This window comes from Olea europaea, chromosome 1 (assembly GCF_002742605.1).
Source record: "Olea europaea var. sylvestris chromosome 1, O_europaea_v1, whole genome shotgun sequence".
Lineage (NCBI taxonomy): Eukaryota > Viridiplantae > Streptophyta > Magnoliopsida > Lamiales > Oleaceae > Olea > Olea europaea.
In genome coordinates, this window is record NC_036237.1 from 1,277,356 (window position 1) to 1,301,200 (window position 23,845).

At 32.0% G+C, this 23,845-nt stretch overlaps 2 protein-coding genes across 2 annotated transcripts; one reads left to right on the forward strand and one right to left on the reverse strand.

Annotated features, from left to right (window-relative positions):
- Nucleotides 1-3,853: 3,853 nt before the first annotated feature.
- On the reverse strand, nucleotides 3,854-10,528 carry LOC111408734 (rac-like GTP-binding protein ARAC8). The gene is made up of 8 exons (XM_023038529.1): nucleotides 10,217-10,528; nucleotides 9,636-9,723; nucleotides 9,362-9,471; nucleotides 9,190-9,253; nucleotides 7,327-7,391; nucleotides 7,173-7,238; nucleotides 6,300-6,394; nucleotides 3,854-4,274 (listed from the first exon to the last, which is right to left on the reverse strand). Exons 1-8 carry the CDS (start codon nucleotides 10,310-10,312, stop codon nucleotides 4,229-4,231), a joined length of 630 nt encoding a protein of 209 aa, XP_022894297.1. The 5' UTR covers nucleotides 10,313-10,528; the 3' UTR covers nucleotides 3,854-4,228.
- Nucleotides 10,529-12,549: 2,021 nt separating this feature from the next.
- Nucleotides 12,550-18,823, forward strand: LOC111401334 (RING-H2 finger protein ATL46-like). Its single transcript, XM_023029062.1, has 2 exons — nucleotides 12,550-12,616; nucleotides 17,374-18,823. The coding sequence occupies exons 1-2, from the start codon at nucleotides 12,550-12,552 to the stop codon at nucleotides 18,453-18,455; spliced, it is 1,149 nt and encodes a 382-aa protein (XP_022884830.1). The 3' UTR covers nucleotides 18,456-18,823.
- Nucleotides 18,824-23,845: the final 5,022 nt, after the last annotated feature.

Sequence of the window (23,845 nt, forward strand, 5' to 3'; positions counted from 1 at the left end):
TTTTTTTGATTGGAAAATAATTTTTAAAAAAGCTTCTTATTTTGAAAGTGTTTTTAGAGAGAGCTATATGGGATTAGCTTTCTCTAAATGCATTTCTAGCTAGAAATATTTTCATAAAATGAGTCAAATGGGTCCAACGGCAAGTTTTGACTGTCAAAAGTTCTTTTTGGCTTCTCAAAAGCCATACCAAACAGCCCATAATGTACTATAGATGATAAGCTTTTGCATCATTTGAACTTATGTTCCGTTTGATTGTAAAGATGGAATTTGGATGGAAATAAAACAAATTCTCAGGAATTGAATTGCGTAGAAATTGTTTACTTAGGAATTGTAAATTGTTGTGTTAGATTGGTATAATTTTTCACATGGAAAATGTTGAAATAAAAATGTTTTTTGGTGTTCGTTGGATTTACATGAATATTGTCAATTAAAGGGATAGAATTTACTGGTATTGGGAATGAAATTTGAATTCAAGAAATCCAAGAAAGTAACAAACTTCAAGAAAATGTGGAACTTCAATTCCATGGATAAAATTACCCTATCAAACAAGAAAAAGTTGGAAAATGGCAATCAAATTTCATTTTCCATGGAAAAAAATGCAACAATCAAACACTGCCTTAATTTTCTTGTTTTAGGGAATTGGAACAATAAGCTTCTGTGAAAGTGTGGTTTTTGTGGAATTGGCTGCTGGAGAAATGTACACATCTGATGTGGCCTCATCTACTGATTCTCCAGAAAGAAGCACCCCTGTAATTGAAATTTGCATGCATGACGATGCAAAATCGAAGTCATTTTCTGATGATCGAATGGCTGGAGACCGAAGTCCGTGTTTCTGATTTAGTTGATGGTGATAGCAAGAATCAGGCTTAGCTGGCACTTAATTATCTGAAGATGGATTGCATGTGTCGAAATATGCATACCTTTTTGAGCACTCTGAAAGAAGATTTGCTTCATCTCATGCTAATGAAAATTTGCTGACCGGAGAAGGCATTGAACCCGTCAACTTGGCCTCTATGGATTTGGAACCAGTGCAGATCTTCAGAGGGTTATCGGCGAGAAGTCTGTGAATGAAGAGTTCTGCTCAGGAACGATAATTTCATCACATAACATGAGATCATGTATTTTCCTTGTCAAACAAACTTCTTTTCTTGTACAGATGGGATTTATTAATAGTGTTTTAGTTAAAAATACGATTTTTAGTAGATTTTGTTAGAGGTTGATAAAATATATGGTTAAAAAGTTGATAAAAATTATGGATTCTATAAACTATGTGGTTGAAAATGAGTTTGAAGAAAAATGAGAGCCAAATAGAGGCCCGGGGTAGTTGAATACATACGAGTTTATGATAGTCTTGAATACATTTCATCAATTACTTAGCATTATGAATATTTATTATAATATATTTTAATATTTGAAATTTATTTATTTAAATTAAAAATGTTATATGTAATTACTATAATATATTTTAACACCTCAACAAATGACATATTTACTATAAATTTGTATAATTTGGATATATTTATTTATTTTAATAATTTAATTAGGACGATATTAGATTATAATTTTTGTATAAGCACTATGTAGAGCTTATTTCTGCTTCTATAAAAAGTTCAAAAACCTTTTCTTTTCTTTGCTAACTAGCACTTTTATTGGAGTTAATTTTTTTAAACTTTGAAATATCACCGGTTGAATACCATCGAGAAATTAAAAAGAGGGAAAAAAATGTCAAAGATCTTTAAAAAAACAAGAGGAAAAACTAAAGCATAAACAATCCAAAGACAATGATGACGAGATAGAGAAGATCAAGAAAATCGGCAAGCATGGCGACGAGCATGGTGGCCATGGTGAGCAGGTGAAGAAGAAACTAAAGAAGAAGATTCGCAGCAAAGGTCATAGTAGAAGACACCATGGCGAGGAATCCAAGGATGAGGAGGGAAAGGATGAAGAAAAGGAAGAGGAAGAACTGCCGAAGAAGGAAAAGGACGACGAGAAATAAGGTGGTGAAGTCGAGTTTGATTTCTAGGTTAATAGATCTTTCGTTGCATTACTTTATGTTTGAAAATTCATTCAATTATAATTTAAGTTGATTAAATATACTTTTTATTCACTCAATTTCCGAACATGAATCATCGATCCATCGATGAGTGTCTAATATACAATTATTCATGTATATCTTTCTATTTTTTTGCATGTTATTGCATATTTGAACACACTAGATTGGTCGGCAAATGTTTATATATATTTATTGTTCGTGAAAATCACAAGTGTAAGATAGTGCGATAAATAATACATTGATACGTGAAGAATACGATAAATAATACAGTGATACGTGAAGTATTGTTTATCTTTCCCATGAGGATTTTACTACTAAGAAATGAGATTAATAATTAACTTACTTTGAACATCCGATAACATTGTGGAATCAGTTATTATTTCTCAATTTTAAGAAAGAGATAAAAATAACTGATCAATAAAATTAATTTGTTGGTTGAAATCTAGAGCTTGTTTGGTTCTGAGTCAAAGTCAAATAATCAATATCAATCACATCTTTTATACGTCTCACAAATTTTTAATTACACATTTCAAAAACTTCTATCACAATCTTAAAAAAAAACCTAATTTTAATCCCTACCAAACACCCTTCTAATAAATTTCTTATGACTTCATGATTTCACAATAGTTAATCTGGTTCAATTTTATATTTTAAACTTTGGCAATAAACAATCAAGATTTATTTGGTAGTAAAATTAAAACTACTTAATTATAAAAAAAATTATTTATTTATGTGAATTACAATATAATTAACTGCATTAAATAGCTAGTAATCATCATGATCATCTAAACCATTAGGGTATATCTCTATCTACAATCCCAATTTTTGTTTTCGTTGTTTCAATCTAAAACTAATAAATCTCCCGTCAATTTCATTATGGTATACAAATCATTTAGAAGTTGACCTAGCTTTTAAAAACATTAAATTCGGCAAACAAATACAGAAGCATGAAACTATACTTTAATGTCAAAATTCGTAAGTAGAATTAAACCGTTATACTAAGTTAAATCGTTTGTTCTAACTATGAAATTCAGCCAATCATGTTCATCGGATATAAACACGTTACATATGAAAACGAAATCACCAAGATTAGGAATAACAATCATGCTATGTTGTCTGAATTTTTTTTGACATAATGACGACCAACACTCACAATGAGAGGGTGCCCACTTTTTTTTCTTATTTTTTTTGACTTTTATATTCACACGGAACCCATGCGTATTTGAAAGGATGTCAACAATTATGTCAAAAAAATTCGGACAAAGTAGTTAATTCTAAGAATAAAAGTTGAAAATGAGAGTTATTGTTGAATCATCGAACATCATTTCGATGCCTCAACTTCCTTCTTGTCTTCTAAACTGTAAGTTTTCAAATGGTAAACATTGTAGAAATTCCTAAATCTCATCTTGACAATTTAAATTGTTCACTTCTTTCGAGCATTTCCATGTTCTGATTCCATCTTCAGTGACAGTCCATGTTTGAATTCTCTCATGTCACTTCTCCACGGAGGTGGAAAAACTATATTTCCCCAAAGAATCCTTCAAGCCGGTGATGGTTACAGAAGTGACATGGGGCTTTGATGATGATATCCAACAAATGACTTTAGCCATCGAAAATTTGACAAATTCTTTAAACGAAAAATATGTATAAATTGATGCACTCATGATCTAACTCAAGTTGTAAAGATATAAATTGCTTGACATATTTTAACATCAATGATATAAAAGTATTTTGATGTATGACCAACAAAGTCAAGCTAAAAAAAAAAAAAATCTTCTTGCATAAACTACACCATTAAGAAATTCTTGAAAGGAAAATTAAATCCAACTTACTATGAAGTAAGATCTTGCAAGGAAAATAAAATTCACAACAATGAAGATCCCAACTTACAATCTTGATTGGAGGCTATACTGCATTCAAGCCAACAAAGCTATATCACTATGTGTAAGGAAGAACAATTTTTGACTTCCAGCTTTACAACAAAGCACAAAATAAACAACCAAGAATTCATATAGATTCTTCTTCCTGAAATCACTGCACTTGGACAAATAATATAGGACTAAACACAAATAACAGCATGTCAAACAGGATGGAATATACAACTTTTCAAGGTCGGGAAGAGCAACTAGTCCAATTTCTTTAGTCAGAATATTGAACAAGGAGCATTTGAAACAATTACTTATTTGGAGCGCGGGTTATTCTTCTCCCACAAAAGAGATTTCTGCAGTTGCAAGCATGAAGAAAGTCAGCCAACAAGAGAAGGAAACGTGCACATATTATGGGTCGAACCCAATGACGGAAAGTTTAATGAAAAGGAAAAATATGTTGAGAATTAGAAACCCTAATTTTATGACTAGGAGCAATAAAATCGCGGAACGAAAATATATACAAGAACACTCAAAATTAATCGAGGTTCGTCTCAATGTGACATTAGGTCATTTTCTACTGCTGTAATGCTGGCTTCATAAAGCGGCAATAATTAGGTTTTTCAACTTAATATAATAAATATGTAAATTAAGCATATGTAACTACAAACAGTGGACACACAAGATATTCATATTGGTGGTGGTCGAACTCACCATAAACATGTGCATACTAGCTGAGTCATATTGATGGTTTTGCTTTCAATACTTTCTGAGGGTTTATGCGGTCAGTAAAGTAAAATCCAGTTGCCAACATATAATAAGGTTGCAGTTATTGATCATAATTTTTTTTCATCAAATCTGTGGAATGGATTTGTTAAATGAAAAGACCTAAAGTTAGCTTGCAAAATTGCAAGAGAAAGAAAAGGTACGCCAAATTGTTGGGTGGACTTAATAATAAATATGGGCTTATTGTGTATTGAACTAAGATTAATTAGTTCTTAGGACCATCAAGGTTAGGAACCTATAAATACATTTCGTACCTCATCATTATTCCTTGTTAGCGCACAAAATAATAATAATAATAATAATAATAATAATAATAATAATAATAATAATAAATTCTAAATCTAATTCTCTCTAAATCCAACTAGTGGTTGTGAATTGTTCGTGGTATTGGAATTCCAAGTTCATTCTTAGTGTGTTGATTACTATTAGATGCTGGACATAGAGACAGATGTGGTGTGCTGAGATCGTGGTAGATCAGATTCAAAATCGTCCCAATTAATTGTAATCAACAAAGATATAATTCTTATCACGAACTCTATCTAAATACAAAAATGATTCGGCCTTTGCGTATTGAAATTTTTTTAATTCTACCATGCATGTTTAACTAAATATTCAACAAAACATATGTAATTGGAATGATGAATTTAATTTATGAGAATCATCACCATAAGTTCCCTTTCTCTTCTTTCACTCGTAAGCTTCGCATACTTCCATTTGAAACAAATAAAAAATCAATGAAAATTTGATCAATTTTTAAACCTGAATAAAATGGTTAGATTGAATTACATTCACAGGACATTCATATATTCAATCCTTTCACCACCATACTTCTGCTCAAAGAATAGTGATGTTGATAATTGATGATTGTCAATTACTGAATGACAGATATGAAGTTTTGAAGTTTTGAACTTCTAAATATGTTAGTTCTGTTAATTGTAATTTCTTGGGAATTAAACACCAATAAAGGTGATTCTCCTCCAGTTGAAGGTAGCATTTGTTGCAAGTATCTAATATGACTACCATAACACTTTCCTAGCTAACTAGACTAGCTGGAACTCTTCGATATCCTATTAAACTCAATTGCTTGAAAATGACAGACACCAATATGCTAATAGGAAAGAAAAGGACTGATCCAATCATCCTGTCTAAAATCTTCCTTTATCACAAACAAAGTTGGGGTTTGATTATTTATCCTTATGATTCCTTGGTTTAAAAATATCAACAAAAAAGGCATACTGTATAGCGTTAAAATGCTAATGATGACAATACAACATGACAATGGCTAGTCTTAATAAAGTTCTTCTCCTATGTGGTACATTTGCGTTAAAATGCTAATGATGACAATACAACATGACAATGGCTAGTCTTAATAAAGTTCTTCTCCTATGTGGTACATTTGTTAGGGAAAAATTGGATGGTACGTGATGTTATAAAGAAAAAATATAAACATATCATTTTCATTGTACTATTCACTCCTGTCAGTCTGTGTAGTAAACATGCAGTTGATCAAAGCACAAAAGCAATAGAGTAAAGTGGTGGTCATGTTGTTTGAACAGGAAACTAGTGTGAAGAGCATAATGTTAAGAGTTACTAACGGAAAGCATCCTTGACGCGGCTTTTTCTTCTCCCTTTGTTTTTGCTGTGGCTTGATAACTACCCTGATAGCAGCATCAAAAACTGCTTTTACGTTCTGCATATTGCATTGAGAAGGCAGAAAGTCAGTTACATTATAAATTCCAAAGAAATCCAAGACACACATCGAGCAACATCATATGGAATTACAAAAGAAAATGAATCACAGAATCTGGCTCACGTGCAACAAGCAGCATGTCTAACTATCGCATAAACATTCAGGCGAACATTACATGTACACAGACAAAACACAGTGTATCAGCCTGGAAACTGCAATTACTTTTAAAACCAACCATTATGCTTTCCCATTGGAATGGACCATTTTAAGAAATAGCCTGTAAAGTGTAAATGGGTATATAATCCTGTAGGCAGATGATCAGGTAATGCTTTTCTGAGGACCCAATTATCAGTCATAAACTTTGTTCAATTTTAGAAATAAGTTTTGGATGAGATAATACTAATTGGTTGTTGAATGATCAAGTAGATGATTCTCATTATGTTAACACATATGTCAAAAACTTGATTTTCCTGATTTATCTCCCACTTCTCATATTTCTCTTTAAGCTCATCTCCCATGCATATGAACTGTTGAAATGAATACCTGAATTATGAGTTCACTCCAGATTTGATAGAAAAACCAGATATAACCATATAGAAATGATTACTACTGCAAATGATTATTCTGGAAAGCGCAAATAGACTTTTCAGACAGGCTTATCATGTGAAATCAGAAAATATTTAGAGTGGAGATCGATGGATCCTTTATTCTACAAGTTTCATTATTTAACTTGCAAAAAAACTACACGTAGCAAAATGAAAAGCCGATCAACCATTACCTGTTGAGTTTTAGAGCTGCATTCAATATAGTAAGCAGCACCAATTTGTTTACGGAGCTCCTCTCCCTGATTAATTATGCATACACAAATCAGTTACTCTAAGATATAGATTAAAAACAAAAGAGCTAGCAGCAGCCAATGATGAGAGCCATGCCTGCACAGTGGTCACAGGAACTAATCCTGGATGATCAGCTAGGTAGTGCCTATCCTCGCGAAGATCTATTAATTAAAAAAATTGTTAGTTTGATGATTATATGAAAAAGATAATAAACTGGAAAACAATAGTGAAAGAGTAAAAATCATTAGTTCAAATATGATGTAAATGCTAAAATATCATAACTCATACAATAAAACAGTTTCTTTTGAAAGGAAAAGAGGAAAAAAGGCCTATGCAACGTTTAGCTATGATTGGACCCTTGAAGAACTTTCATTGGTATTATGGAGGAATTGTGGTCACATAATTTTGAAGGGTCATAAAGAACTAGCATTAAAACTGAAAAAGGGTATCCCTTGAGTTCAAACCACAAGTAATGCCAGCACCTGTGGCATTAAATTATAGTTTCAATTAAATACAAGAATTTATAGCCTACTTAATAGAATCTATGATATGATGACACCTAGACTGGGGTTCAATACCACTGGTGCTAGATGGCATATTCTCAAACCATAAGGATGTTTTCTGCTTGTGGGGTTTTAACACAAAATCTTAGTTATTAGAAATCAATGAGAAAGTGATGAGTAACTTGGAAGAAAAAGGCGCCTACGAAGAGTAAATAAAATGTCAAACACTTGATCTAGTGGTTTGCCCATTTGAAAGCATGATGTTAAAATTCTCACATTGAATTTGATACGCCGGAAGGTTACGGACTGTTCATTGCAAACGTGAAAAACTACATGCAGAAATTACCAGATCAAAAGTAGGATTTAACTCTCTCCACAGGATTGGGCATATATATTTTCTCCAGGAAATCCATATCCTTTGGAATTACTAACCATTACATTTCAAACCCTTGAGCCATGGATAAGAGGAAAAGATGAGAATAATATCCACTTCTCACTATATAAAATTTAAAGTAATTATTAAAAAATAAAAAAGGAAAAATGAAAGAAGAAAGAAGAAAGAAGAAAAAGGGATTTCTCAGCATCAACCACACCTGATGTTGCTAGAAGCTTCCAAACAATTTCCAATGTCAACAAAAATCATAAGTTTTTGCATGCAAAGCGTGACCCATACTGGTATGCTTTGCTTCTATTGTCAGACTTTAAACTTATCATGCCTTTCAATCACTCTTCAGCAGAAAAGGAATAAGACATCCCATATGCTAAAATGTTGAAAAGGTTTGGTCTATATTGTTACACCTCTATGCGTTCAAGTGGAATATATTTATAATGACTAGGCAGAAGACAAGCCTTACAAGGGATATAAAGGTAAAGAGAAAAGAAGAGGTTATAGTAAGAATTGCTCACATTATTAAAAAAATGGCAAAGATACGCTGAATGGGTTCATGCGTGTATTTCTTTTTTTCTTTTTTTAATGTTATCACGAACGCGGATTCAGGTTCCATATCTTCTGAGGAATTTTACTAATGTTTTGGTAGACTTTCTCAGATGTAGCTTCATCCTAATAAAAAAAAAAAAAAGGGCCAAGCGGACCACTATCTTGACTCACTTTTCTCTGAAGGAAAACTCCGCTAAGTAATATACATGCTCTATGCATATGCTTGTCTACGACCATACACACACACACACAGAGCGAGATAAATGATAAGAGAAGAAAATGGGATTGGTTAACAGCGCAGCACATTTGATATCCATATTTCAAACACAACATCTTTCTCAATTAGAAACAGATAGATTTAGCCACATTAACCAAGGACGTTCAATGTGACAAAGACAAACTTATTAGGAAAAAAGGAGATGGTATTAACAAACTTTGCTGTCAATTGATTAACTATGATATAACAGGAAAGGAAACGAACAAAACAACAACATTTTCAACAGAAAAGCAAGAGCATACCTAATTTGGTGCCAACTAGTACCACTGGGATCCCAGGTGCAAAATGCTGAAGTTCTGGGATCCACTGCCCAATAAATGCTATTAAAATCATATTAAACACTGCAATTCCGTATAAATAATGCTAAGTACGAAAAGAGTTATTGAAAATACACAGCTTTCAGGAATTATGCACCTTTTTAACTATGTTCTCATAGCTTGCCCGACTAACTAATGAAAATGCTAGGACGAACACATCTGCTCCTCTGTAGCTCAAAGGCCTTAGTCTGTTGTAATCTTCTTGACCTGTAGATGCATTCACAACACCGAAAACATAAATTTGAATCAAGACAAGGGAACTTCTTATCGGGTAGGAGGTAATAGTTAAGAGAGTTCATTCTTAAATTAGGAAATGGTTGTGAAATATCAATTGAAAAACAAACTGATTTCAATAGTGAGAATGAGCTTACCAGCTGTGTCCCAAAGCCCTAAGTTAACTGTAGTTCCTTCAACTACCACATTTGCACTGAAGTTATCAAAAACTGTTGGTACATAATCCTGAAGTTGCAACAAAAGAAATAAATAAATACTATAATTAAGTACATATTTGGTACAAAACTGAATTTCTTTTTCTACAGTAATACAGTCGGATCTTGTCCAATCCTTCCTACCAGTAAGGCCACAAATGCATAATACAAACATAAGGACTCATCACAGGGAGATATAACACAACTTATCAGAGTCCAAGGAAGATGCTGCTAAAAGAAAAGGGAAAGAAATCCCAGAAAATAAAAATGCAAAATACCCTTTCTACCTACAAAACCAAGAGAAAAGCTGCAAAATCCATATGCATACAGACGATTAAGTAATAGAAAAAGAAAAGAAAAGAAAGAAATCTACATGATTACACCATATATTTGAGGAAATTGTCCAGAAAAATTAGTATCTGACAAACGATTGGTACATATAAATCATAAACTGATAAACTTCAAATTGATCATTTCAAGAAAACAACGAATGTTTTCTTTCAAGAAAAGGAAAGTAGACTCACTGTGGGGAACTTGTTACTGGTGTAGCAAATGAGCATACAAGTCTTGCCAACAGCCCCATCACCAACAGTCACACACTTGATGAATCTTGAAGCCATTCTAACATCTGAACACTATACAAGAAAACTTTGAGGACTACAAAATTTATATACTTTTTAATATAGGAATAGAGTAAAAAAATCCAAACTTTGCGATGTATTTGGTGGTTGCAATGGTTGGAAAAGAATGTTTTTTTATGAAACAGGAGAGAGGAAAGAGAGCGAGTGAAGCACAGGTGAATAGGTCACATGATTCTTATTCATTGACCCTGTCCATAGCAGAGTTGTGAAACTTTTTTTGGCGCATAAATTAAAAATTGGACCTTTATTAATTTTTATTTTTGAGTAATTTTTTTCTAAAAATTTTCTTGATTTGGGTTAAATATTTTTTCATCTCGTCAAAACAATCTTTTTTTTTCCAATAAAAATTAACAAAATATTCATTTCACCTTTATTTCCATTCAACTTGACGAGTCGAGCAAATTGAAGTAAATCTATGGGCGTACATAATTTCTTTTTTTTTTTTAATTAAAAAAAATCACTTTTTCTTATTTTCTATCATAACATACCATGAACACCTTAAAAATCAAATAAAAGGTGTGTTTTCAAGCACATTCGGTCAAGATGTTCCTCTTCTTGCTCAAAACAACTCATTGTTTTACTTATTTCACTTACACGGTGAAAATTGAAAACTGGAACTATATCATGAACTTTAAATTTAATGATTGAGTTGATTTTGTGAGAATCATTCTATGGTAGACCAGACTTGAAAATTGTTATATACGTTACGGAAAAATTAGTGGATATTAGAAGCTATCAACTATTGGTATCTAACGAGTTTTTGTTCTAATACTCATTCAAAAATTACGAGTAATTTTTTTAATCCATTTCTGCCTGTCATAATACATTCGTAAATGACGGTGTGCTAACGACATATCTTCATTTATTAGTCCCCTCACAGCATGGGTGTAAATTAAAGCAATTAAACTCTTTGGACAGGGTTGAAGACAGGAAGCAAGAAAACAGATTGATTTGGATGTGTTTTTAAAAAAAAATAAAAAATCAAACTGTTCAATTGCTTGTCGACACGTGGTGACCCTATTTTCTACCCTCGATCTACAGCATCTTTCAAGTTAAAGAATTTGAAAAATTCAGCTTGTACAGCAATCCCCTCACAGCGTGGGGCCCCATCATGTAAGGGGCCTGTACCTCTTGAACAGCAAGCATAGCCCAAAGAATTTTCGTGTTCATTAATGAGAAATTTTGTTTTTTTTTTTATCGAACCTCATCCACAAGAAATTATACCCGTGATCAGCCGGTGTGCCAACTTGATCTGATTTTAAATGTTTATAAATATTAATTTTCGAATAATTAATGGGTTTTCGAATAATTTTCGAATAATTAATGGTTTTATAAGTAACTTTCGTTTTTTATTTAAACGTTAAAAAAAATATTTGGTTTGTGTGAATCCATTGTGCACCTTTATTCGTAGAGATACGTGGCAACAATGTTTAGTTTATCGCGGTACCGTCAAATAATTAATACCAATGTTCTAAAAATCGACCCAAACGTCGACCCAAAAAAAAAAAACAGAGTCAAGTGTCAAATGATCGAACGAGATCAATCCGGGTCAAACCGGATATCAAAATTAAATTCCAACAAACTATAAAATATTATAACAACAACAAAATTTTAAATTGTAGTATTGCTAATTCATAGTAAATATAAATCAATATTTGTCAATTAGATTTATTATCTTAGAATTTATTTTAAAACATCAAAAACTGACAATTGTTTTGTCTAAAATAATTTGCTTTGTTAAAATTAAAATTATTTGTGCCCAACTTATCCAACATTGGAAGTTGAGGAAAATATTATCTGGCTTTTCTATTTTAAAACAACACTTGGATTGGAAGGAACGTAAAATTGGGATTGCCAATGCTTGAGCCTATTTATCAAAGTAATTATTTTTTGTCTTTTTTTTTTTTTTTGAAAAAAAGGGTAAAAACCGTGACTGGTTTTTCGATTTGCAGCCAAAATGATTGGTTCGATCAGTTATTTAACAATTTTTTCGTTTCTGGTTAATATATTAGTATCGGACTGAATTTGAGACCGATTCCCAGTTTTTTGGTTGAACTAGCCAATCGGATCCAATATAGTTTTCCAAACATTGATTAATACTATCAAATAAATCTAGAAATACACTTCAAACGTCTTTCCTCCCATAATTTTCTATACAAATATATACGAGCACTTAATTTTTGTATGTGTTATTTGACATCCAAAACTTTACAGACATGGATGATTCTGAGGCGTCCAGGTGGTGTGACCGTATAGGGTCTCATAATTACAAGGATGCTTCATGTTTAAGAGAACAATATTTAGGAAGAAAAGATACAAAGAATTAATATAATAATTTTAATAAAGTGAAATATAATCTTTTTTAAATTTTGCATAACGAATAAATAATATAATTTCGAGAGAGGACATTGAGAAAATCAATAAAATATGTTCATGGAAATTGAAGCCGACATTTCATTAATAGATTTCAACATCAAAGCCAACTAACATAATAACACTCTCCCAATGCAGTTGTTCTAACACGTAATAGGAATATGAAGTTCTAACTCACAAGAAAGCAACCCAACAGCAGCTACCAATTACAAGTGCAGTTTTAAGAATGTCTTATCCTAAGAATTGATGAAGGACACCAAAAAATTAATTACATTGTAAGATGGAATGAGGGCTCGTATTGATACGTATGTAACGATGGTAAAGAGGTAGGGATTCCCGATCTACATGGGGACGTGGCCCAAATGGGGCAGGACTCCCCAAGTAATTAGGGAACGGGGCTAAAGTTTCAGTTGCAAGTCAAGGTACGGGACAGGAACGAGGACAGAATATCTAATAAATGAATATATTATATTCGTTATATTTATATTATGAAAAATATAACTATAAAAATTGTACTAATATAATCGACTAAAATTTTAAAGACTAACGATCCATTTAAATGTGAAGTTCATAGCCTCAGTTTGATGAATTTATAAATAATTTATAAAGAGAGATAATAATATGTCTCATGAAATGTAAAAGAACATTCATGGATAAATCAACTCTGTCCATTGATTTCTCAATTTCTAGCCTCAAATATTGGCTTAGGCATTGAAGTTTGGTCAGCCTTCTCCTCCAATTTTTCGGTGGAAGGTCAAGTAGACTTTCTTGCTTTTGCTTTTGCTTTTACTTTTGCTAGTGTAAATTTAAAGCTTGATTAACGTTCATATGAAATCCTCAATAATTTTCAACAACCGCGAATTTTGCGTAATTTGATCTGAATTTGTCTCTTTATGCAATAAAAGACAACGAAAGCAAATAGGAACACATGCTAATTCAAGTACTACAATTTTTTCTTAAAGTAAATAGTTCAATAACTAAATTGAAAAGTTTAGGCAGCTCTAAAGCAAGAGATGTGTCAAGAAAGTTCAATCATTAAATAATTTAGTGGGCTGGCCAAAGGCATAAGTAAAGAGTACGCAATATAATAAAAGAAGGGCTCGTTAATTGTACACAACAAAAGATCAAGAAATAAGTACAAGAAAAGAGTTTTTTGGCACGGTGAAAAGGACATGGAATTGGAGTACTAAGGGTAGTTAGGCGAGGATTTTACTTTTACTTCTATTTCTTGTAGAATAGTTTTTTATATTAAGAGCTTGTTTGGTAAAATTTAAAAGTCAATTAAAATTAATTTTTTGACTGTTATTTCACAATTTCAGTCGTCATTTTTGAATTTTTCTCTCACAGATAGGACTCACTTTATCTCTGACGGTCAAAAAATCAATTATCAAAATTCTTACCAACCAAGCATTAAGACTTATTTAACAGAACTAATACTTTTGTTAAGAATTTTTTAGTAAACTATCTTGGGTGAGTTTTCTCAAAAAACTCTTTTTGGCAGATAAAATACTTTTAAAAATTTATTCAAATATATTTAAAGAAGTTTAATCGTAGATGTAACTTTTGACATTTCAAAAATCCTACAAATTTTTTTTTAAACATTTCTTAAGAAATAAGATCATAAATTGATTATGCATTAGTTGGTAAGGTCATAATATTTCGATAGTGTTGTAGTCACCTTGTTCGAAAGAGTTGCCTTGTATTGAGGGGTAGGTAATTTTCAATATGTAGTTTGAAGTCACTTTGTATAAATTTTATTTCACACCTAATATTATTATAGGAGAAGTTTGAATCTAATAATTTTTTTTTTTATCAAGTTGTCCATTGCTAGATAATTTATTATTATTAATATAGGGGAACTAGATTGATATTCAAGGTGAGGGGATTAAAAAGAAGGAAAAAAGCATCCAGTGGGTTGGACCAAGCTTGGCCTCTAAATTTACTAAAAAAATGCGACCCATCTAGAAGTTGTTGGGGGGCAAGTGGCCCATACAATGCGTTTGTTTAGAGGAGTAATTAACAAAGTTGGGGCCGGAGGAAATTCTCCTGAACTCTCACTGATTAACACATTACTTTTGAGAAGTAAGAATCTTCTTGTAAACCTACAAAATTCAGGTCACAATTTGGTTAATAAAATAATATTTAAAACGGTAAATATGTTTACACCACATTTTTTTCAAAAATAAAGAAAATAAAAAAAATCGATCATTAAAACCGAGATTTCAACTTGAAAAATTCCACCCCAAAAATCGACCAGAGGGACTATGAACGTGACCCAAACCAACCCAAGTCGGATTGGTTTGGAGGTTTTGGATTGGGTTCGCCATTATTTTGTCCAGGCATAGTTAAAAATTTACAAACCTACAAATATTATCATGTTATTTACACTTTTGAAAATTGCTCACAACTATCAAAATTCTAAAATACTCATGTAAGACGAAATCACAACTAAAATCTCTTTCATTTTGTATTTTAAAAAATAATTATTCAAATCAAGTTGAAATGTTTTTTAATAATTAGTCGAAAGCATTAAAAGAATATTTTAAGTATCACATTATGTTAAAGAAGTTAAAAGACTAAAGAACTTCGTAAGAAATACGATGAGCATTACCACTATTATTTACACTGATACATGAATTAAAAAAATGGTCAATGGGGTGTGTGTTACTCAAAACTCCAGATAAATAAGGTTTGTATAGTTTTTGTAAATGGAGGGAGTAACCCTAAAATTGCCATAAATTTTAGAGGAGATATGCGTTGTTAAAAAGTTTTAAGTGTATAAACGGTTCTGATTTTTCATTCAAAAAAATTAATTTTTTGATTTTTACTTCCTTAAGTTGGCAGTGATTTTTTATTTTTTCTCTCACAGGTGAGATCCACTATTCTTTTTAACAGTCAAAAAATTAATTTTTATAATCATTATCGAACAAATCCTAAAATAGAGGAGGTTGTGTAATTTTTGAAAATGTAAGGAATGTCTCTGACGTTGTGAGAAATCTCATACAAGGTCTTTGTAATTTTCCCTTTTTTTCTTTGATGTCACTTAATTAGTAAAATTTTACAAGTTAGGTTTTCGATTAAAATATTATTTTTTTAGTTGGTACACGAGATTGAAAAGATATGTTGAAGATTAAATATAAAATTCGACCTGTACGAAATGATTCGACAAGAAAAGTCGTCTTTCGTGTGACACAAAAGAGGCAAAAGCAAAAGAAAATAGGAACCCTTTCTACCAACTTGTTAGTTAAGCGTTACCAAACATTAGGAAATTAGGAGCTTATGATTAGTCATAATCGCCATCTAGCACAAGCAATCCGATGGAATGCGTGCAAGGGCAAAGGAGAAAAATAGCATCACTTGGGACCCTCCACAAGTTTTTTAATTTACGTGTTAGTCCATTGTTCTTCACTTTTCATTGCATTATGTTCAAATGTGATAAAGACAAAATGGTGAGATCAAGACATTTGTGGACTAAATCATTGTAATTAACGTTTGTGGGTCTCCTCCTATTTCAATGGGGCCTTTGATTAAGGAAATAAATTTTTTTTTTTTTTTTAAATTTAAACTTCATGATCCATGCCATAAATTGCTGTACAATTTGTTTATAAAATTGTTTTTGCGTTTGGGTAAATTCCATATGTCATAATTGTACTTTTGTTTGAATGTCAATCGAGTAACTGTATTTTTATTTTATTCAATTAAGTAACTACAATTTAATTTTATCTCAAGGTAACTCCTAATTTCGTCGCTTAGACAAATGTAAATAACAAATGCAGGTGTCAATTAACGACAGAGTTTGACGAAATTATCTTAATTGAGACAAAATAAAAGTATAGTTATTCGATTGAAATAAATTAAAATATAGTTACATAATTGAAACAAATTGAAATACGGTTACCCAATTGACATTCTGAGTGAGAATACTATAACGAGCTCGCAACAGTATACTGTATTTAACTATACGCTCAATTAAATTGTATAGTATAACGAATAAAATTATAATTTATTTTTTCTTTATTATTGTCCAGTACTTGCAATATAACCTTAGCTTACGATCCATACGTATCTTGTTAAAACTGTTAAACAACCAATAGAATGTTTTGTATGGCACCTGTTTTGATGCAAGATTAATTCAGACTCCACGGGAAATATAGAGTTAGCTCACCTGCAAAATCCAGCTTTTATTCCTTGATATTCTCTTTGAAAAACTTTCTTCTTTTTTATTGCATTTAGTTTTCCACACTCCCTTTACATGACACTTTCAGTACAGCTTTTTTAAGTCTTCTCATCAGCTGTCCAACTGAATTCCAATTGAAAAGGAGACCATTTTTCTTGGGTTGCTTTTGAATGTTTGAATATTTGCGCTTAAGTACTTATATATCGGAATTACAAGAAGTGGTAGCTTCTTGATGTGTGGATTCATAGCCTAGAATTGAGAAAGGAGAAGCTGTTTGGACAGACCAAATTGAGAAAATCAGCACACATTAAATTCTTGTTTGTTTTGCAGGCACTCATATAGGAAGAGGAGACGACTAAGCCAAGTGGAAGGGCCGTCACTAGACAGATAAAAGTTACTCCAGGGGTAACTGTCTGAGGCTCATATTGAGTGAAAAGTTTGACAACTCCATGTTGGCTCTTTGTCACGTGGGACTCTAGTATGTTCTAAGGGTTGGGGGGTTCGCCATTGGTTACGGAAAATTATTTGAAGCAGTTCTATTTCCTGAGAACAAATTTCTCATCAATGAGCCGAATTAGCCCAATAATTCTGTTGGTTATAGTAATTCTATCAGTTGTGTTCTTCATATTTGGTCTGCTACAATTTCTTATTAGATGCCTCATGAAAAGGCCATCCTTTTCATCAATTTCTCAATCCAATAGAGTCCCAGAAACATCTGGTTCCCGTACTTTTCAAAGGCAGCTGCATCAACTCTTTCATCTACACGATTCTGGCCTCGATCAAGCTCTGATTGATGCTCTACCAGTCTTCTACTATAAGGATATTGCGGGATTGAAGGAGCCATTTGATTGTGCTGTTTGTTTATGCGAATTCTCGGATTTTGACAAGCTCAAATTTATTCCAAATTGTGGCCATGCTTTTCATATGCATTGTATAGAAACTTGGCTTTTGTCAAACTCAACGTGTCCTTTGTGTAGAGGTCTCATTAACCCTGAACTTCTTCCGGGACATCGTGTGTTTAATTTTAACGAGTCGATGGAACAATGGAATCGTGAATATGCTGATGGTGAGAACGGGACATTTTCATGTCAAAACCAGGGAATGTTGCAAGAAAATGAAGGTGAATTGAGGGTGTTTTCTGTTAGGCTTGGTAAGTTCAGAAGCCCGGATGGAGGTCGTGAAAGAGATGGAATTCAAAGTGAGATCAGTAGCAGCAATCTGGATGCGAGGAGATGTTATTCTCTGGGCGCATTTCAGTACATAGTCGGTGATTTGGATCTGCGAATAACTCTGTCCAGTGAAAATAGAAACAAAGTGAGAAATCCTTTTTTCGACTCTGATGGTAATACTACTAGTCGTGTGGAAACAAGACATGACGATGGGAAATGTGTACCCAATGCTGCTAGAGATGAACGGAAGATTAATGTTAGGACAAGAGGTGATAGTTTCTCCTTCTCCAAGATTTGGCTATGGCCCAAAAAAGACACATTCATAGGTTTTTCAGAATCAAATGTTGGTGTAAGTTCTTCTAGCATTGGAATGCCTGTTACTAACAGAAGTAATGCAGTATGAACTGTTATCTATTTCAGTTAGGGCACGGTCGGCCTTGCATTATTGGAAAGGACAATTGACATGATCCGATAGTATAAAGAACTGATTTTAACGTCTTTTTCTTCCTTAATACTGTCAAGTGTCAAGTACCATCCAATCTACTTGGCCAAACATACTGTTACAGTGAATTTTTTGAGACACACTCCAATGTAAAATCCTACAAATGGGTCTCGGGGCAAATGAGGCCAAAGGTACGTATGCCAAGTGAACCAAGAAGTTATGAGTTAGAGTCGAAATCCCTTTTTCACTACTTAAATTCGCTTATGCAATGTAACACATTATGGAAACATTATATTAAATTAGAGAATATGCATTTTACGTTTATTTTACGCCTTTTGTTGTTGCCTAATTTGTACTTGGTTTTGACAAGCTTATATTATTTAGAGGTTCTATATGTCTATATTTTATTTTCAAGTTAAAAGTCTGTTTGGTCACAAATATTTATGTGTTGGTTCCTATTTAGTCACTCATAATATTTTCTAATTTCATTTATCACCTAACTTTATATACATGAAAGAGTTTTTAAAAATGTCACATGCGTTAACTTACATAACTGATGGTTGCGTACACTGAATCAATGCTTCTGATTCAGAATCGAACTTTAGCCCAATTTGATTTTTATGGCTTAAAAAGTCATTTTTTATATGTGCAGCATAAAAATATGAAAAATTAGTCTAATCCTAACTCCGTCACTGTTTTGGTTGTTTTAATGTCATATTTGATTATTATGAACATAGATAACGATAGGGTAAGGCCTATTTGGCATGACTTTTATTTTACTTTTATAGAAGAGTTTTTTAAAAAAGTTATCTTTCATTTTGTTGGAAAATTAATGTTTAAAAAAACTTCTTATCATAAAAGTGGTTTTAGAGGATGCCACATTGATCTAATATCCTCTAAAAGCTCTTTAAACGGGAAAAAACATTTTTATAAAATTAGTCAAATGGGTACAAAAACAATTTTGGAATATCAAGAACTCCATTTGCTTTTCAAAAAATCATGTCAAACGGACCCTAAATGCGGGTTGTATTATGTTTTCAACATCTTCAAGGGTAAGCTTCTTAAAAGTGTCGACAATTGACACCGACTAATAATTTTGGTTTGAGGCCTAAGGAACTAATGATCTCGATCTTGATTTGTGGCTTAATTTGGTCCAAGTCTACCAACCTTTTTGACTAATCTCTTAGCAATTTGTTCCTCTGTTTGAGGTGCAAGTGTGGATGGACAATTGGTGACATAATTATGATGTATAATGGAATTAGATGAGGATCTCATTCTTAATGATTGGAATAGCCACTTCCAAAATGACAAGGCGATAAACCCATTATTTTTTATGGTAACAGTCCCCAACTTATTTCGTTTGGCAGAATTCTATCTGGGAAAAGCCATTTGTAACTGCACATCATCTTTGACATCATTCGATTTGATAATATTTGACTGGTGAAAAAATTGCTTATTTTTTTAAACATCCAATAGTGTGATGTCGCGTGGTATAATGTGAAAAATAATGTAACATGTGATGCACGTATAGCATGATTGATTCTATTTAACCTTTTGATTTTGAATCATTCTTTGTCTAACGTAAATCTTTTCCTTCTATGGAACTATGTGGTGGTTAATTGACACCAAGGTTTCTTTGAAGTTCGTCGTGTTCTAATTGCATTAAAGGTTCTTAAAGTTTACTTAGACATTCTTATGTTTTCATCACATTTTTACCTTTAACATTTCCTTAATGAGCATATTTCGTTTGTAATGAGAGTTTCCATCCAAAATTATGCTAAGAGAACATTAAAAGACTTATTTGCTCTTTATATTTCAACTAAACAAAAAAATATAATAATAAATAGTACAATTATGTATTTGCCTCGTATTTTAAAGTTCATTAACATAACTTTTGAAAGGGAAAATTTCATAAGTAAGAGTTTAAGTATCATACATTTCAAAATTTTAAAAAAAAAACAAGTTTCAAATTTCAAAAATCATATTGTTATTAAAATTTATTTATGATTAAATTAAGTAATTATTATTTTATTAATTAAATATATTTATGTCATAGATCTATATAATTTGTCACAAATTAACAATTTTATTGGTCACTTATTATTTTTTGGTCACAAATCAAAAATTTTATGTCACAAATTATTTTATGGTCATAGCTCAAAAATTTTATAAGTCACAATTTGTTCATTGGTCACAAATTGAAAAACTTATAAGTTATGATTTATTTATTGATCACAAATCACAAATATTACAAGTCACGACTTATTATACAGTCACAAATTATTAAATTACTGGTCACAGATTAACAATCTTTTAAGTCACACATTATTTTTTTGTCACAATTTATATTTTTTATTGGTCATATTATTTATTGATCACAGTTAACCAAATAATTTGACACCACCACCAACACTTGCGACCATTATCTCATCACCACCACCACCTTAACAAATCAATCCATCGCAGAAAACACCACCACATCGTCAACGCCAGTTCCACCACCAAGAAAAAAATTATTACAGTAATCGCGACCGTCACAACAACAAATCGAACCCAAATTTCATAGATCTCCTGTTAATCCAGTGCCACCTACATTGCCTACATTATGACCACCACAATCAATGCCAAGCTATGACTACCAAAAACTACCATTAATTACTCGCCACCGTGACAGCACCGCAAAATAAATCCAAAATCAGAAGCGACAACCACTACCACGACCATCACCGAAGCCAATGTCACCAACAAATCGAATCCAAAATTACTAGCATCCCACAACCGCCATCATTACTCCACCTCACCGTCACTGTCGTCGCCATCCTAAATCACCGACGCAGATCCACAAACACTCTAAAACTGATACCAGTAGCACACTTGAACCAACACTACACCCAAACCACCACAGCAGCACACCCAAACCACCATACCAACAACAATGATTTTAGATTTTGGAAACTTCCAAAATCGATACCGACGCAGATCTGCAAAGCCTTGCAGTGATGATTGGAGCATGGTGTCGTACAGCCTTGCACTGAAGAGGCGACGGAGAAGGGAGGAAGAGGAAGGAGAGGGGTGATGAGAGAGAGTTACGGGTTTGGTGGATAGTGGGTAAGGTTTTGATATTTTCCTAATTTTATTAGTTTATCTAGATAATTAATATAAAAAAAATTTGATTTTTGAAATGTGAAACTTCTATCCTGATTTTAGAATGTTGAATTTTTAAAGTATGGTTTGATATAATTTCCACCTTTTGAAAATCGTCACTCGAAGGCATAGGATGGGGGAGGTAGGGGTTGGGCTTTAACCCCTGCCCCCAAGTCAATTTAATCTTTAGTTTAAAACAAATATTTGTTCTTTGGAAAAAAAAATTGAGGAAATTAGGCCCATTACCCCCCAAAAAATAATAAATTAGAATAATACACTTATAACTAGTTAAAATCTTTTAACCCGTAAATAATACGTTTAAAATACCACCAAATCATTTCGAAATCATCCAACTAGTAGAGAACTCCAAAATTCTTGCTGAGAAACTCTCAACCATGAGCTACTTCAACCATTGAACCCCTCAATCCAAAAGCCCCCAAATCAAAACCCATGAAATCATAAAACTTTGGTGATTGTGCTTCTGAATTTTATTGATGAAGAGATTGGTGGAAAAAATAAATTCCTCTTGTTCACATCAGGTCTACTCACTTCACATTTATTGAAGAAAATTATTTGACATTGAAGTTCATAGATAGATAAATCTTTTCATGTTCTATTCATTCTTATGCGTATTTTTTTTTTTTAAATAGGCTAAAACGTTCAAAACCAAATCAATAACTTTTTTCTTTTTAAGTTTGAAAATATGAATTAAATTAAAACCATATGACACATATTGTGTTCTTGGACAGGTTTCTTGAATCTAAATCATAGGTTTATATAACATTCCATGTTCCTGTATGTTGCCTTTTATGCATGATTTTGTGTGAATCGCCTCTTTGTCACGTAAAAGGGGATTGCAATGGGACGCCTTCTCTTGGTGCCAAAATTTGTGCTAGATGTGGATTATTGAGGTTTCCTAATTAGTTTTTAGGTATAATTTAAATATTTACAACAATACCATACATTATGGTCTGGAATTGACTGTGGGTGGTTCATTGTTACCTTTTTGTCAATATATTTTTTTTAGCAGCAAATTATTATGCAATAATTGACTATGCTCTCCAATTGTTTGCATTATCTTTTTATATAGGTAATTTTTCCCTATAAATTCTGTTACAAAAGTAATTTATTGTATACACCAGTCATTTGACAAAAGGTGCCTAAATTCTTACTGGATGTGTATAAGAGGACGAATAGCATGATTTCTCCCTTCCTCTTGGAGCTTCAGTCCGAAGGGAGGTATATCAATTGTTTTCTTGATAGGATGGGAGGTAATTTTTCTTTATAGTATTGTAGCATATGTAAAATCCTTGACTTTTTTAGAAAATTTTGCCTCTGCTTAGTTTCTGTAACTTCAATGTTTATTGTTAAAAGTTTTCTGCTTGTATAAATTAAATTATCTCATTTATGTCTAATGTTGTTGCCTTATTGCCTTGATCACTATTCGAAATGGAGTGATGTATCATTCTCGAGTAATACTTGAACTGAAAACATGATGTAGAGATAAAGTTAACGATTTTTTTATTAACTTATTTTTTTCTTGTAAAAACTTGGTCAATTGGAGCTATTTTGAATTCAATATTCTTTTTTTCAAATTTCTATCATTTTTTTGAATTTTTATCTTTTTTTTTTTGTGTTTGTTGCTTTTTCAATCAGATTCTTGATTTCTATCACTTTTTTAGTGACTTGTATGTCATTTTTCAATAAAAAGGTGACGCTTAACATTTGATTTCTATGCCTCCTCACTTTTTTTGAATTTGTTTAATTTTTTTTTTAAAATTTGTGTCACTTTTTTGAATTTTTGAAACTTTTTTCTCACTTTTTTGAATTTTTGTCACTTTTTTTAGTGTTTATCACTTCTTTCAATCGTCTTTTTGAAATTTCTATCACTTTTTTTAGTAACAAGCATCACTTTTTAATAAAAAGTGACATTGTATGTAATTTTTTTAAATAAAAAATTATATTAAACTTTTAAAAGTGACATTGTGTCACTTTTTCTTAAAAAAAGTGACATCGTGTCACTTTTTAATTTTACACAATATTTTTTACTTTTAAAAAACTTTTCATATAATAGCTCTAATTTTAAAGATATTTTTGTAAGTTGTCCAAAAAAAATTCCTGTGTACCTGCCCCCAAGCCCATTTAATCTTTAGAGTATGTACTATATATACTCTTTGGAGAAAAAAAAAAAAAAAAAAAATTCTTGT